This window comes from Tiliqua scincoides, chromosome 2 (genome assembly GCF_035046505.1).
Source record: "Tiliqua scincoides isolate rTilSci1 chromosome 2, rTilSci1.hap2, whole genome shotgun sequence".
Lineage (NCBI taxonomy): Eukaryota > Metazoa > Chordata > Lepidosauria > Squamata > Scincidae > Tiliqua > Tiliqua scincoides.
In genome coordinates, this window is record NC_089822.1 from 72,396,541 (window position 1) to 72,412,610 (window position 16,070).

Sequence of the window (16,070 nt, forward strand, 5' to 3'; positions counted from 1 at the left end):
TCCATAGACCTCCCCAAAAATCAAAACAAAGTTTTCAGTGGGAAGAATAATTTCTCCCCCCCCCAAGGAAAACGCTGGATGGTGATATTCCGTAAGAAGGGAAGCGTAGCCGCGCAGACTTTGTGAGTCAGCTGAACCCAGGGAGAAGAAGGTCGGGAGAGAGGAAGAGGAGGGCTGCCGATTTCCAAGGGATCTTTGCAACGGCAGGCGAGGAGAGAAAGCAGGCGACGGTCAAACAATCCGCTGCTCCGAGTGTATGACTCCTAAAGGGAGCTTAGCCTAGACTAGAGAAAGGAAACCACAACAAAACCATCGCAACAGACGGAGACACTTCAGGCGGGCAGGCAGGCAAGGGAGCGAGCGAGCTCCAGAAATAGATTCCAAGAAGCTCCCAAACCCTCCAGGAGCTGCTCGCCCGCTACGATGGGGCCGCCGGTAGGTTGGGCTGCTCTCCTTTTCCCCCTTCGCGTTGATTGTCTGAGCTGCGTTTTGGTGGCTGTAAATAAGGAGTGGTGTTGGAAGGGTGTTTATCCCCGCGCCCTCCACGCGACCCCCCCCCCCCGCCTCCTCCCTGGTTTCCCTCCCCGAGTCTGGAAATGGCAAGGAGGGCTCTGCCTTCTCTTTGGGAAACGGGTGCGTGTGGCTGGGGGCGGCACAAGCCGCTGCAGGAGTGTTGGGGAAGTTCGCACACATGCAGCGTCCTGCAAAGAGGGAGAGGGTTTCGCCTGGGGGCTGATGCGCGTGGGACCCCCTTCCCACCCAATCTCAACACTGAGTTTGGCTGTGGCCGAGGAATCAAGATGGGAGGGGGTGGCTGGGGGAAGGAAGCAGCATGAACCAAACAAGCCAAGGAGGCCATGATCCGGATAATCTCCTGTCTGACTGTCACAAACATTACGCACAGGAGTGGGGGGGGGGGGGGAGACCAGTTCCAGCTTGCTGTTCTGGTTGCCTCCCAGTTTGGCCTCTCTTAATGGCTGGGGGGAGGGGGAATGGTGGGGGGGGGGGCTGTGTTGTTTTAAGTGCACAGTCCTGCTGCTGCGAAGGTGTCGCGACGCGTGTCCTAAAATAGCCTGGCTTTCCCATTCCACCTCCCCTCTCCCTACCATGGGCTGCCTGCAGAGCAGCCTTTTGCTCATCATCATCATCACTCCAGACAGATTGTGCAGCGGGGACCCCCCCCTTGACTCTCTGTGGATTTCCAAAGGTGTTTCTGTGTGTGCGCAAAAAAACCATTGCGCTTGTGCCTTTGCTCCCCGACTGGAGCAGAGTCTGATCATCACACTCGCCATGATTTTGTGTTGCTGCTGTGGCTGTGGTTCGGCCCGAGGAGAGAGGGGGCCCAAAAAAGTTTAGGGGGTGCAGGATGAAGAGGAGGGAGGAAGGCGTGCGCAAAGGTTGCCGCTTGCCACTGGTGGCCGCGCGCTAGAGCGAGCCTGGAGAAGGAGGAGGACAGCTGAAGCCAGCCTCCTCTCTGTGCTGCTGGGAGAGAGAGGAAGAGGCGAGGTTTCGCGCTGCTTGGGGTGGATTCTTTCTCTTTTTTTTTTCCTGCGTGTGATCAGCGGCGGAGAGAGAATCAGGAAGTCACCCAGCAGCCAAATAAGACTCTCTCTCTGCTACAGACATGTTTGATCAGGGTGACACCCGGTGATGGAGGAAGGACGGGCCTAGCTGGGGCAGGCACGCTCGCTCCCTGTTCGCGCCAGGCTGGCTGCTGCTCGCCCACCTTGTGTGCATGCACGCGTGCCCAGATCGCCTTGCGGGTGTCACTTCGGAAAGGTAAAGGAGTCTCTGCAGCCATGACGTGGGGGAGGGAAGGAGAGAGGGAAGCGGGCTGCTCGTTTGCAAAGAGGCGTTTGCTGTGCCCCACCGATGGGGGTCGAAAACTTTCACAGGCTGCCTCCTTTCAGTGTGTACGTGTGTGGCTGCAATCCTAGCCACACTTTCCTGGGAGTAAGCTCTAATGACTAGAATAGGACTTCCTTCTGGGTAGACATGCATAGGGTTGAACTCCAGGCTGCAATCCTAGCCACACTTTTCTGGGAGTAAGGTCCATTGACGAGAATGGGACTTTCTTCTGAGTAAACATGTATAGGGTTGGTCTCTAAGGCTACAATCCTAACCACACTTTCCTCGGAGTAAGCTTCATTGACTTGAATGGGACTTCCTTATGAGTAGACATGCATAGGGTTGAACTCTAAGGCTACAATCCTATCTGTACTTTCCTAGGAGTAAGCTCCATTGACTAGAATGGGGCTTCCTTCTGAGTAGACATGCGTAGAGTCGGGCTCTACGTTTTTGTGGCTTGTTTCCCTGCTTGGGCATGTGCAAGCCCATGTTACCAGGGTGTGCTGCAATCAGAAAGTGGAGGCCTATGGAGTCTGCCAAACTCCCGGAAGAGTCTCCCAGCTCTGATCTGCTTTGAAAAACAAGCCTAGAGGGAGGAGGAGGAGGGGGACTGAGTTGGGGGGGGGAATGTGCATTGGGCGGCACTGGATGTGCAGCTTCTCTTTTGCATGCTGTGTCTGAAGTTTGCTTAGGAAGCGCATGGCCCCCTTCTCCTCCTCCTGGTCTCTTCTGCTGTGCATGGAGCACATTACCAGGCCTGATGGGATAGAGTTCCTGGAGTCCTCCATTTGTTTGAGACATGAATTAGGAGAGCTTTAAGTTCTGAAGTGTTTCATCTACATCCTATTACCAGCAATTTACAACAGACAAGAGAGGTTGATTAACTACTTTTACTACTGTTTTTTTTTAAGCTAACTGCTTTCTGTGCTTGCATCTTAATGTGATTGTGTCAATTGTATTTTTTTTTGTCAGCGTTTAATTTAAATTAAAAAAATCAGTTTGGGAAGTTTTGCAGTTCTGTAGAGGCATGTAATTTGCATAAAGAGTGGTAGGCATGGAACTTTCTTGAACTTTTTTTTTGTGAATGAACTCCTGTTTTTGTACAGGGGAAAAACCCAGCATGGGAGCTGTTCAGTTTACATGGTATTTGACATTTACAGCATTGTTCTCTGGCCTTCATTCTTTTGTGTGTCCTTCAGTCCCTTTACTTCAGCTTCCTTTAATTCCAGCCACTAACTGGACAATGGATGTAAATCCAGTCTTCCATTCCTTTAGTACTATAACAGCTACATGTTAGGAGGTGGGGCAGCTTTTGCTGTGTGAGTCGGTGTATTGTTATGCAAATTTAGGCACACTTTCTCTTTGTGAACCTAATTGCCCTATTATTCTCATTGTTGTATTTTTTTTCCTTTTCTCCTCTGGAGTCCCTTTGTTACTGCAGAGGGGAAAAAAAGATGTAGCAGAAGGACAGAATTAGAGACAGATTTTTATGTCCATCTGTAATTCATCAGACCTATGAAACAAAAAGAAAAAAAATCCTATCAGTTTTGAACATTTTCGAGCAAATTTAAAGTTAAGTGGATCATGTAACATGTGGGCTTGACAGAGGTGATGGTAATGGTTCATTAAATAAGTATTTCTCCTGGGTTGTGCCTGTGCTTTAGGACTAGATATACTGCAGGATTTCATAGAAAGTATGTGCCACCAGAGTACGTTCAAAGCAGTCTTAGATCTTTTCTTTTGTTCACTTCTAAAGTGGTCTGGGAGCATTCCTTGTCAAATCTGAAGAGTGCTTTGACCAACACCTGAGGGTTGAGACTGACAAGAAAAAAGCCCTCTAGCTGGCATTTTTATACTGTTAATGCTGGAATTCTATTTAATGTGCATCTTTCGAAAATATAACTCAAATTAATATCTCTCCCCCCTACACTTTTGTTTGACTTTGAAGTTAAGATCAGGAGATGCATTGTATCTTTTTTTAGTCTGCACTTTTTATTTCTCTCAAATTATTGAGTACCTGATTATTATTGTTGTGACCCCAGTGTTCTGTGCATGGAACCTTCTCAGTTGGGAGCAAATGGGAACACTTACATGTACCCATTAAAATATTTCCATTGTATTCCTGTGGTCCCTGTTATTTTGAAGATAATTCTGTATGAAGCACCCCTGCTTGTTCAGAGTTCACCTCAGTTGAGTTTCTGTAGTGTGATTATTTCATGAAGACAGATCATCAGCATTATACCTGATGGCTATCCCGTGTTAGGAGGCTAATTAGAACCAGAAATTGGACATGACTGCTGGAAAATGGTAATGGATGGACAAGCCCCCCTTTTAACTCAGTTGTGTTGAAACATAGTTTGATAATAAAGATAGAGACTACTGGAATTTTTTTTTCCTTAATATGGAGTTTGGTATTTTTAATGCCACATAATGACATATGTGGTCACATGCTGCTTCTTTCCCACCTGTCAGATTTCTATTGCACCCCTTATGCTACCTCTTCCTTCTACTCTTACAGACACTGTCCATGTCAGCCACATCCCTATACTGAAGTAATTGGGCTCGCAGTAGTTGGGGACATATGACCCCATTCTTCCCTTTCCCTGAAGAGCGAGTGGAAATAGTGTCCCATGCCTTTTGGAAATCCCAGTCTTAACATGTTTATAAGTCCGTGGCCAAACATATGTGCAAAATTGTTTGTTTCCCCTGTGGGTGTCTTGCTCCCTCTAGAGATTCTGTCTCTAGTTTGCAAAATACTCATTGCGCTCACAAACAATAATTATGATACCCCCTCCCCCAAATTACATTGACACTGATTGGTGTTTATGTGGACTGTCATGTAAAGCAGATATTCAATCAATTTTCTAATAATGTGCAGACACACTCTCCTTGACAAACCTTGAAGAAAAGCAGAAAATATTTACCAGCTCTGTCTGCCTGGATGTGCCCATGTCTTACAAGATGGCTTTTGAAGGGTGTCTGGCAAACTCCTCTTTTCAAAGGATTTGTTGCTTTTCCCAGATGAGTGGCTCTCCAAATGTTCTTGCAGTGCTGAGGTTGCTGTCCAAAATTATTATTATTAAGAAGATTTGTAAACCACTTTTCAATAAAAAACTTCAGAAAGTGGTTTACTGATGACTTTTCTGTGGCTGGGATTATATGCAGGTCCACATTTCCATCTCCTTCCTACAGTTTCCCCCTCATTTGCATTGAGTGTGTGTTAGTGAAGTGCAATCATATTGCTGTCTGAGTGATTGAGTCTAGTCCAGGAGTTCTCTGTCCACATACAGATGCAACCTCCAAGAACTGCAGATTCAAAAGTATACTTATTATGACATTTGGTTGCAGTGCATGGAAAGATGGCGAGGCATTAACTGTAGGTAGCCAAGGCCCAAGTCCAAACCAACTTTCCAGCAATGGCCTAGCTGTGCCAGTGGGACATGTGTTGCATCCTGCAGTTGGGTGGCACTCACAGAGGCCTCCTCAAAGTAAGGCAATGAATTCCCTTATGTCACTGCTGGGAAGTGGGTTAGGCTCCCCAGGTATTTTAGTTTAACCACAGTCAATCCATGCTTCTGAAAATGTTATTTCGTCCCCTTCCTTTTGATAAGGTGAAAGGCGACCCCTAAGGTCGCCGTAGAATTAAGAGTCTCCGTATCAGGCGGATGGCCCAACATGGAGGCTCAGGATCTGGTGGAGCAAAGCTCCACTGGTCCCGTCTCCCTCCAGCCCCACTTCCTCCCCCCCGACACGCCTCCTCCCTGCCCTCTCCCCACCCTCCCTTTGAATGAATATGAATAGGAGCACAAATGAATAGGAGGACAAATGAATAGGAGCACACTAGGTTGGATTGGACCCTAAAACCCCATCTTTTATTGTGGTATCTACCTTGAGGAATTGCCCCCTTGTCTGGTTTGAGTTGGCTGATCTCTAGTTTTCTCATTGTATATTATTAATTTGGGTATTTTTGTTTTGAATTTATGAGTTGTCTTGAATGACCTTAGTAGAGAAGAAAGGCAGCATGGAAATACTTTTTAAAATAAATATAAAGCTGCCTTATATTGAGTCGGATCAATAGTGCACAGCTGTCTACACTGACTGGCAGTGGCTCTCCATAATCCCAACCCTGTTACATGATATTTAACTAGCAATGCCAGGGAATGAATCTTGGACCTTCTTTATGGAAGGTATGTAGTCTACCATTGAACTATGGCCCTTTAAGTACCATTGAACTTAATCAGGTTTGACTGTATGATGCTATCATTGTGGACAAACGAAGCTCGTTCAGAGTAAGGCAGTTTTTGTATCTCATTGCCCTCTCTCTGAATGGCTATTGTGTGTGGAAGGAGTATGGCTGCCTCCTGAATGGTGTGCAGAAGACAGGAGTAAAGCCATTTCAAAGGCAGTTGCAGGGCTTCTCTGCTGCATTGTAATGACTTCATATCCTGGCTGTTGCCACTTTAGAATCATAAAGATCAGTGGTGTAGCTAGAGCGGGGCGGAAGGTGGTCCGCCCCGGGTACCACCCTTGGGGGGTGACACACCACAAATTTCCCAACATCGCTAACATTGCAAAGGTTAGGAATAACCCCATCATGCCATATACCGTTAGATGCGGAATTTCCAACGGAATGCAATGCAAAAAACCGGATTGAAATATCTCCTTTTCATCAAGAATTATGGCCAAAACACCAGAAATAAAAAAATTCATGGAACCCTATGGAAAATGAAACCGAGCCATATTGCGTGTTTACTCGTGAATAGGCTAACTTGCCATAGTTCATCGGAAAGGGCAGGCTGAGAGGAATCCAATGACACCGGAATGGTTCCTATTCAATGAAAGCAGCCCCCCCAAAAACACCCAAAAAGGAAGTCTCTCCCTCCAAGCAGACAAATGTATTGAGCCCTATGGAAAGAGAAAGTAAGCCACAAGGTCGCGTTTACTTGTGAGTAAGCAAACTTGCCTTGGCTCCTGGTCGAGTCAGGCAAAGCGGAATGCAAGGCTAGCTGCATGGTCCCAATCTGATGAAAGTGGAGCTCAACAAATGCTCCAGAAGGCAGCACCCTCCAAAGAATAAAACAGGCTTCAACTATTAAGGTCCATTTTATTTGTTTTTAGACCTGTAAAGCCAGGTCGGTCCTGATAGTGCTATGCTTGAAATATAAGAATTTACACTGAACTGGGCACTGGGCACCACTCCATGCATACACCAGTGTTCTGGGGCTCCCCAAGACTCCTTTTAGGAGTGTAAAGGGCTCTGGAGAGCAAAATGTTTAAGAATTGCTGCCACAGAATGTTGGACAGTTGTCGCATGAGAGGTATCTGATTTGTGATCTAATTTGTTGCTAGGTATCCTCATTGTTAGGGTCCTAAGTTTGTAAATCTACCAGTGCTAGAATATTAGAGTCTATGATTAGGTTATATTTAATTGCAGGTAGAAGTTATGTTCTGTAATTTAAGCATTAGATCATTAGATCCCCCCTCCCCTCAAAAATAATACTGAATGGAGTGTGTGTCATGTTCCACAGTGGAGAAAAGTGTTTACTTAGCAACTCAGGGCCCAATCCTATCTAACTTCTCAGTGCAAATGCAGCCATATTGCAGCCCCGAGGTAAGGGAATGCATGTTCCCTTACCTTGAGGAGGCCTCCCTGACTGCTTCCCCACTGCAGAATGCAGTGCATGTCCTGTTGTCACAGCTGCATTGGTGCTAGAAAGCTGGCAAGGATAGATATAATGAAGTACTGCAGAATTTGTGGCATGGTCCTTGAGTAATTCTTTCAAGGCAGGGGTAAAATGGTCTTTGAGCATTTGCCTATCTTAATTAATGTAATTGTAAGCAAATGTAGCCTACTTGGCTTGAGTTTGAACTGAAAAACAAAACGGTTGGCCAGAACTGCATGGATTAATAATAGACAACAACAGTGTGAGGGCACTTCCCTCACTGCAGCCTTCTAAATCCAGTCCAAGTTTGTTCTACATTTCCAGTGCTTCCTCAAGCCAGCAGTGGATAAGAGTTTTAAACATGCTTAAATTGCAGAGCACAACTCCTGCCTGCAATTAAGTGTAACCTAATTGTAGGCTTGAATATTCTAGCAGGCGTAGTTAACGATTTATGAATTCAGGACCCTAATGATGTGGATACCTAGCAACAAATTAGATAACAAACCAGGTACCTATCATGCTAAGACTGTCCACTTTAGCATTCTGTGACCTGAGAATACCACAGTGTGAGTCTAGCACTCTTGTCTAGGTTAAACTTTGGTTTTTATGATGATGTGTCAGATGCTTGTTTCTGTTTATATCATTCTGACTGTTCTCCTAGTGCAGTGTTTCTCAAACTGTGGGTTGGGACCCACTCAGTGGGTCGTGAGTCAAATTCAGGTGGGTTCCCATTCATTTCAATGTTTTATTTTTAATAGATTAGACTCGATACTACTGCATGGTATGTGACTGCATTTTGAGAAATGTTACAGAACTGTACTTTTAACAAGCTACTATGTACTTATATTCTTTTAACAATGTTAGTAAATGGGACTTACTCCTGGGTAAGCGGGGGTAGGATTGCAGCCTAGGATTGTTAAAAATTTCCTGCTTGATGGTGTCACTTCCGGTCATGGCATCACTTCCTGACAGATTTTCATTCTAAAAAGTGGGTCCTGGTGCTAAATGTGTGAGAACCACTGCCCTAGTGGGTTTAACATGTAGAAGATATATAAACCAAACTATTGTTTTGATCTGCACAGGCTTTGTGTGCCCTAGATGAATTCTTATAACTGCTTTGCCTTCCCTTTCCTTCTTCATTTTTCCCTTTTTCTTCATTTATACTTGCTGTCCTTGCACAGCACATTTGTTGATGAAACCTTGATACTTTCTGCAAATGATGGGAATATAAATAGGAGTGTGTATTTACAAGTGAGTACTGTTGTAACACAGGTGAAGCTGTTTTTCACCAGTGCGCGTATGTGCATGAAAATGTGTGTCTGGAGGTAGTCCAGTTGCACTCTGTGATATATCACCTTTTGCAACAGCTATAAAGCAGGCTGCACCATTGGAACACAAGGTCCAGTGGTACAGCTGGCCCATAGGATTGGGCCCTTAGTGTGGGGTTCAAAATTGTTCCCTACCCAAGACACTAGGTAACCTGACCTCCACTACAGTGGGGTGGGGAATGGAGTGGGGAAAGTGGAGTAACCTAGGTAACCTGACCTCCACTGCAGGCTGTGGAGGGGGGGAAGTGTGATTACATTGTGGAGCACAGAGTGGTGGTGTTAGAGGGACGACCTGCAGTCAGAGGCCTGCCCCACCATCACAGGCACTTCACCTATCCTTTCTGTAAAACAAATTTCTTTATAGCATAATGTAATTTCTAAATTCCATAATGCTGTCCCATTAGACAGAATGATAAAAACAATAAGACAGTTTTAAAAGAGTCACTTATTGTGTCCAATAAGCCTTACTCCTGGGAAAGTGTGTATTGTATAGAATTGTAGCCTTAATTATTATTTGTACAGAGCCAACAGCTACAAATCTGTTAACAAAACTTTGATTGCAAATTCTTGTACATGTTATGCAGGACCTAGGAGGTGGGGGTAAAGGGGCTAATCTGTACCTGGGTCCAGGGTCAGAAAGGGGGCCCAGGAGCCAAAGGAGGGGGCCCAGAAATTTCCTGAATTCTTACATTTTCCAATCTCATCCAGACTCACTGCCCATGCAGGGTGCTGGGGGCATTAACGTGGGCACATAGTGGTGACTACTGCCACAAGCCATACACATCAGTCCCAGAAATACACACATTCCTTAACAGTGTCACATCTGGAAGGAAACTGACCTGCTACAGGTTTGGTTTGTGAATCCGCTAACCATGAAGGAGTGTAGATGACTCAGGGACTGCAGCTGCTGCAAAAGTAGATTTTGGTGCACACAAGACACTTTCCATTCTAGTGTGAACCCAAATACAATGATACTAATTTCCTGTGATGATTTTCTATATTTGAAAGATTTTAGAGAGACTTTTAGAGCGTGTTTGGTTTTCCATATCTAGCTGCCAACGCCAGGCAAGCAGGTAGACTTGAGCTTTGCATTGCGAAAACTGGTAGACCTGGTCTCCGAAAACTATTCCAGTTGTTGCCACTTTTCCCCTTCCTCTTTTGCCCCCATTCTTTCCATCCCCATTGTCACCCCCCACTCTGTTTCACCCCACCCTCTTTGGGAAGAGGCCCAAAAGAAACTTGTACCCCCTAATAAAATTCTTCTCAGAGGCCCTGATGTTATGCATAAGTGGTTGCAATCTAAATGGTGCTGTGGTCAAGGTGACGTTTCAAAAACTAACATCTGTGTACAGGTATATGCAGGAAAAGTGGTGTTTCTAACTGATGGACTTAGGAACAGGTAATGAACAACACCCTGAAAGATGGTGTGTGATGCTCCTATTTATTGCTTTTTCACAGTGGCTGTGTAGCAGTTTCTATTTAAAATTAGTCTCATTTGTGTTATCAGTGCTATATTTCACTTTGATTTTTCTCAGTACTGGGAAGGTTCACAGTAAAGATTCCCTTTTTAACAGTGGTGTGTGTTCCAACAGTGCACCTGTCCCTTGTAAAAACGTTTTACTCTTTAGAAATGACTCTGTTGCAACCTGACCCATGCATCTTTGTAAGCACTTTGCAACCCAGTGGATCATCTTCTGTGCATCTAAACATTTCCTTTTGTGATAATATTTTGGGGATGTTTGGGACTAATGAGCCTCCCATGGTATTCTGCAGTTATTGTTTGTTTTGCAGTGTAGCTTCAGAGGTATTTCCAAGTCTTGCCCTGGGAGGACCGGGCTCCCAAGGCAGTTTATTTTAAGCAAGTTCAACGGCTCTAATTCGCTGCCTGGCTTAATCAGAGGCAGAGAATGAATATTAAAATGCAAGAATACAGTGTTTACAAAAGAAATTATTAAAATAGAGGAGTATTGCTGCATATTCAGTGCCAGACTGTAATATAATGGAATTGGAAAGAAGCCAATCTTTCAGCACTATCCTATGAACATTTACTCAGTCCCTTTATGTTTAATGGGCCTTACTCCCAGATAAGTATATATAGGTTTGCAGCTTGACAGCCCAGTCATATTCCCCGCCAGCCCAGATCATACAGCACCACTGATGGAGCACATGCTGTATGTGGAACAAGACTGCCTAGAAAAGTAAAAAACTTTTAAACTTATCTCTTCATAGGCCTCCTGGTCTCCACTGGCTTTCCTTCTATACATACTTACCCAGGAGTAAGTCCTATTAAATTAAATGGAGCTTAAGAACATAAGAGCCCCACTGGATCAGGCCAAAGGCTCATCTGGACCACCTTCCAGAAACAGGTAGTGTATTCTGGGGCCAGGCAGAGTACTAGTTCCCAAAACAGTAACCACAGACCAGAAGCATTGAAGGCAGGTAACATAGTCTGAGGGAGGAGACAATCCTCATTATTTTGAGTGAATGGGAGCTTCTTGTTCTTTGTGACTAATTGCTATGGCCTGTTGAGTGCCTTAAGATAAAGCATGGTGTGGGGAGGGGTTCTTAGAAGGGTTAGGTCTGCCTTAATGCAATGTACTTGGTAGGATACTAGTGGGCTGAGCATGAACGAGCCCTTGTGGAGAAAGAGAATACACTTGCTTTTTATGAGAGGCTGCTTCTATATCGTGTTCCACTTCCACAGTTCAGTGGTGTAGCTAAGGGGGTGCATGGGGTACCAAATGTTCCAGTCATCATACTTTAGGGGGGCAACAACCTGAGCTTGGCACTAGTGGCCAAAATTGTGAAAACCTTGGTATTTTCGATTAATACCATCAGTGGTATACCAGTGGTTCTCAAACTGGTGGATCGTGTAACACTTCCCCTGTCCCTTTAAGGGGTGGGGAAAGGGGGGAGGCAGCAATGCAACCCCCAGGATCGCTTTGCTAAGGGGGGGGAAGGGGATACTTTGTACTTACATTTAGCTAGATAGGACTGCTGGAGTCTGCAGGAGGTGCAGGGAGCCCTGAGCAACCTTCTGCAGCGCTCCCCGAGACTTGGAATGTTCAGAAAAAGCAGGAGCAAAGCACCTCTTGCAAAATGCTGCCCTAGCCTCTCCCCCCGCAAGGACTTACTGAGGGAGTAAAGCTCCCTCGAAGTTTGAGAAATGCTGTATATATGCCATTTGATGCAGAATTTAATTCAGAATGCATTGAAATAAACCACGTCAAAATACCTCTATTCTATCAAAAGTTATAGCCAAATAATTAGAAAATAAAAACACAACTGCATTATGTAACAAAGACTGGATTTTCTTAACTGAAAACTGACCAATGAGACTGATTGTTCTGAGAGCCAATTAGGTGTTGTTATGATACAGCAGGGAACCCATAAGGTGTTAATAGGGGGGAGCCTGGAGGGAGGTGGCAGAGGAAGTGGGCGGTGAGCTGCTGGGGGGAAAAGGCAGATTTTTCCCCATTCCCACATTTTTAAAAGCTCGGGTGTGACATCACTTTCGGGGCATCATTTTGAGCTTGGTGCGGGGCTACACAATCATTAGCTATGCCACTACCACAGTTTATAGGGTTGCAACCTTTGGGACTGCACAAGTTTGTGACACATCCTTAAGATGGTAACGTGTGAAGCAGTCTTCACTCCACTGCTGACCCAAAAGTTTCTGTTTTGCAGTACAGGAATTGAAAAGGGAGGCTCCAGTGAGAAAGTGCTGAACTGGAGTTTATCAGGACATTTGATGCGATTTGATTTGACTTGAACAATGATGAAGGCTTCCTATCTCACTACATTGTTAAATAACTCAGCCCAGTGGTTCTCAAACTTTTAGCACCAGGACCCACTTTTCAGAATGAGAATCTGTCAGGATCCACCCGAAGTGGTGCCATGAAGTGACATCATCAAGCAGGAAAGTTTTCTTCAACAATCCTAGGCTGCAATCCTACCCATACTCAGAAGTTAGTTTCATTTACTATCATTGTTAAAAGTATGTATGCATAGTACAGATCTGTAATATTTTCCCAAATGCAGTCACATACTATGGTAGCATCCAGTTTAATATAGTAAAAATAAAATACTGAAATGAATAGGGACCCACCTGAAAATGGCTCGTGATCCACCAGGTGGGTCCCAGCCCAGAGTTCAAGAAACACTGACTCAACCAGATCTCATACATCTGACCTCATATAGGAATAGTCACTGCATTTCTTGGATTTCGTGGTATAGGTGCTAATGGATAACTATTATTCCTCCTCAGCCCTCCTAATTAACTCAGTATGGGCAGGGTAATTGCTTACTATTGTTGTGAATTATCATTGTACTTTACATAATAATACTCAGTAATAGTGGTGGATACAGAAGCTTTTTGACCCTACCTAGTACAACTTTTTTTCTGTTTTTCTGGCTCCATATCTGCACATGCAGGAACACATTTGTGTTGCGCGCTGAGGAGTTCACTTCGTGGATCTGATCCAGTGTAGCTCATGAAAGCTTATGCTGAAATAAATGGGTTAGTTTTTGAGGTTCTACAAGACTTTTTGTTGTTTTAGATTAACTGACATTCTGGTGATCAACTGAATAACCACATGTCTTACTTTGTCATTTTTGTTTATGTAGGCACATTCCTTTCTTTTTTCCTTGCACATGGGCACACACCCATGCTGAGGTCTTCACTCTCCATTTAGTACACTTGCATGCACCACTATATTTAGGTTGCTGGATTCCACATTATGTTTTATAGTTCATGCTTTGTGACTTGATTGCAGCCATCCAGATTTAAAGAGCTCTTTGCCGTTGCTGTTATTGTTTCATATAGTATCATACACTTTTGCTTTTTTTCTTAATAACTCAGATTTGTTTTTCTGCATCATCATAATGTTTCAAGGGAAAAGTTAACCACTACTAACTGGATAAGAGGCACTGTGGGTGCTCCTCTTTTTAGCAGGGGAAGAGTAACTGTCCCTCCTCACCCCAGCAGTGTCTTTTCTAGTGGCTGTCTGCTGGTGTTCTTTTGCATCTTTTTAGATTGTGAGCCCTTTTGGGACAGGGAGCCATTAGTTATTTGATTTTTCTCTGTAAATTGTTTTGTGAACTTTTCTTGAAAAGTGGTATATAAATACTGTTAATAATAATAATAATAATAAAAGAGGCAGAGAACTATGGGCCAAATCCTATCCAATTTTCCAGTGCTGGTGCTGCTGTGCCAATGGGGCGTGTGCTGCATCCTTTGGTGGGGAGGCAATCACAGAGCCCTCCTCATGGTAAGGGAACATTTGTTTCCATACCTTGGGACTGCACTGCGGCTACACCGATGCTGGAAAGTTGGATAGGATTGGGCCCTGTGTTATTTGTTTTAATTTACTTTATCTCCTGCTTCTCTTGTATTTAAAAATTATTTCAGTATTTATTTTTTGATATAATTTTGTATGTTACTTATTTTTTGGAAGATGCCTTCTGGTCATAATATCCAGAAAGGCAAGATATAAATCTGTATGCTAAATACCTATCTTCAACCATTCGTTATAGTTTTGATAAAAATCCTTCAGTTTATTTTAATTCCTCTCTTTCCTGTTGGAATCCTGCTTTCGGTGAGAAAATTCGACTGTTCATTTGTTTCAATACAGAACCCCATGAAATTTGATTCTGTTAAAATTATTATTATTATTATTATTATTATTATTATTATTATTATTATTATTATTATTATTATTATTATTATTTTTAAACTGAGCAGTTGCTGAAAGAATTTCTAAGGCCTGGCAAAATATGTTTTGCTGTTGTACTACAGTCACAAGCTGTGTTTGTTGTAAGAGACAAAATGTCTCTTCTCTTTCTGACTGTGAACAACTGGCCGCTAAAATTACATGTGCTTTTCTCTCCCTACAGCTGTGTTGTTGATTGAAAAAGAGACAGAATATAGATGTCTACGCCAACGGATCCTGGTGCAATGCCTCATCCTGGTCCTTCCCCAGGGCCGGGACCATCTCCTGGACCAATACTGGGTCCTAGCCCAGGGCCAGGTCCTTCACCAAGTTCAGTCCACAGCATGATGGGACCAAGTCCTGGACCTCCAAGTGTTCCACATTCAATGCCCACTATGGGACCCAATGATTATCCTCAAGAAGGCATGCATCCAATGCACAAAGTAAGTACTTCTATCATTTTGTGCCCAAATATGCATTTGACACCACTGAAAAGAAGCAGCTATAGTTTTGTGTGCCAAAATATCGTATCAGCTTTATTGCATGTTGATGGATAGAGAATGCTTTTGAGATTTGAGTGTAATCTGATTTGTTTATTGAATGTTTTTCTAGAATAGCACTATGAGAACCCTGGCCCGGGGGCCGGATCTGGTGTTCAGGTGGATCAGAGCGAACCTTTTGGTTCCACCTGGGCACTGTGCGAAGTTTCCCTCAACTGGGGGACAGGGATGCTCTGGGCAGTTGTGTCTGCCTGGATACCTGGTTGCACAGCGTTGTAGGATGCCGAGTAGACGACATGACTGCCCAGAGCTTCCCTGTCTTCCGAATGAGTGGGACTTCATGTGGCACCTGGGCGGACTGCTTGGATGCGGTCTGGACGGAGACCGCATTCCAAGCACGCAGCAGTTCTGGGACGTAGATACAATTATAGCAAGCATTAATGCAATTAATTAAGCATTAATGCAATAGCACCTCAATGCAATTATAGCAAGGATTCCTTAATTTGGTCATGGGCAGCCCAATTGTATCCCCAGCCAGTCCATAACATGCAGGGCCGCCAAATTAGCCTACCTATAGTGGCGGGTAAACAGATGGACTGGGAGAGAGGTAAGTAAAAATATTTTGTACCTACCTTTTTGTAGGCTGCCTGGTTGTCGTTGGTTCTCCTTGGACCCATGCCAGCTCTTTTGCTGGTGTACGTCTGAGGAGGATCAGGGAGTGGGTCTGAGCAGGGAAGGGGGGATATAGTTCAACGTGCACTGTCAGCCTCAAAATCCACCCCTGAACAGCCCACGATCCGCCCCTGCTGCCACCTTACCTGTGGTCTGGGTGAGCCATTTGCGGGTGCTCTGGCATTTGTGACAGGTTGAATTGTGTCCAGTACTGTGCCAGCCAAATAAGTCCCATGTGGTTGGTTACAATCTTGAAACTCCATTGTCCACTGTTACAGAGTCTAATTCGAACTGTTTGTTTGGTTTTTAAAACAGTTTCAGGCCATAACTTTGGGGTGTGCCAGAACT

At 44.4% G+C, this 16,070-nt stretch overlaps 1 protein-coding gene across 4 annotated transcripts in view; it reads left to right on the forward strand.

Annotated features, from left to right (window-relative positions):
- SMARCA2 (SWI/SNF related, matrix associated, actin dependent regulator of chromatin, subfamily a, member 2) overlaps nt 1-16,070 on the forward strand; it is a 144,483-nt gene that overhangs the window by 440 nt on the left and 127,973 nt on the right. The window contains exons 2-4 of one of the 4 annotated variants that reach the window (XM_066617545.1): nt 68-435; nt 13,274-13,358; nt 14,735-14,993. In XM_066617545.1, coding sequence (XP_066473642.1) covers nt 14,769-14,993 — 225 coding nt within the window. In that variant the 5' untranslated portion in view covers nt 68-435; nt 13,274-13,358; nt 14,735-14,768. Of the gene's footprint in view, nt 1-67; nt 436-1,394; nt 1,780-13,273; nt 13,359-14,734; nt 14,994-16,070 lie in introns of those variants that run through there. The other 3 variants (XM_066617543.1, XM_066617542.1, XM_066617541.1) reach the window with 3 other exon arrangements.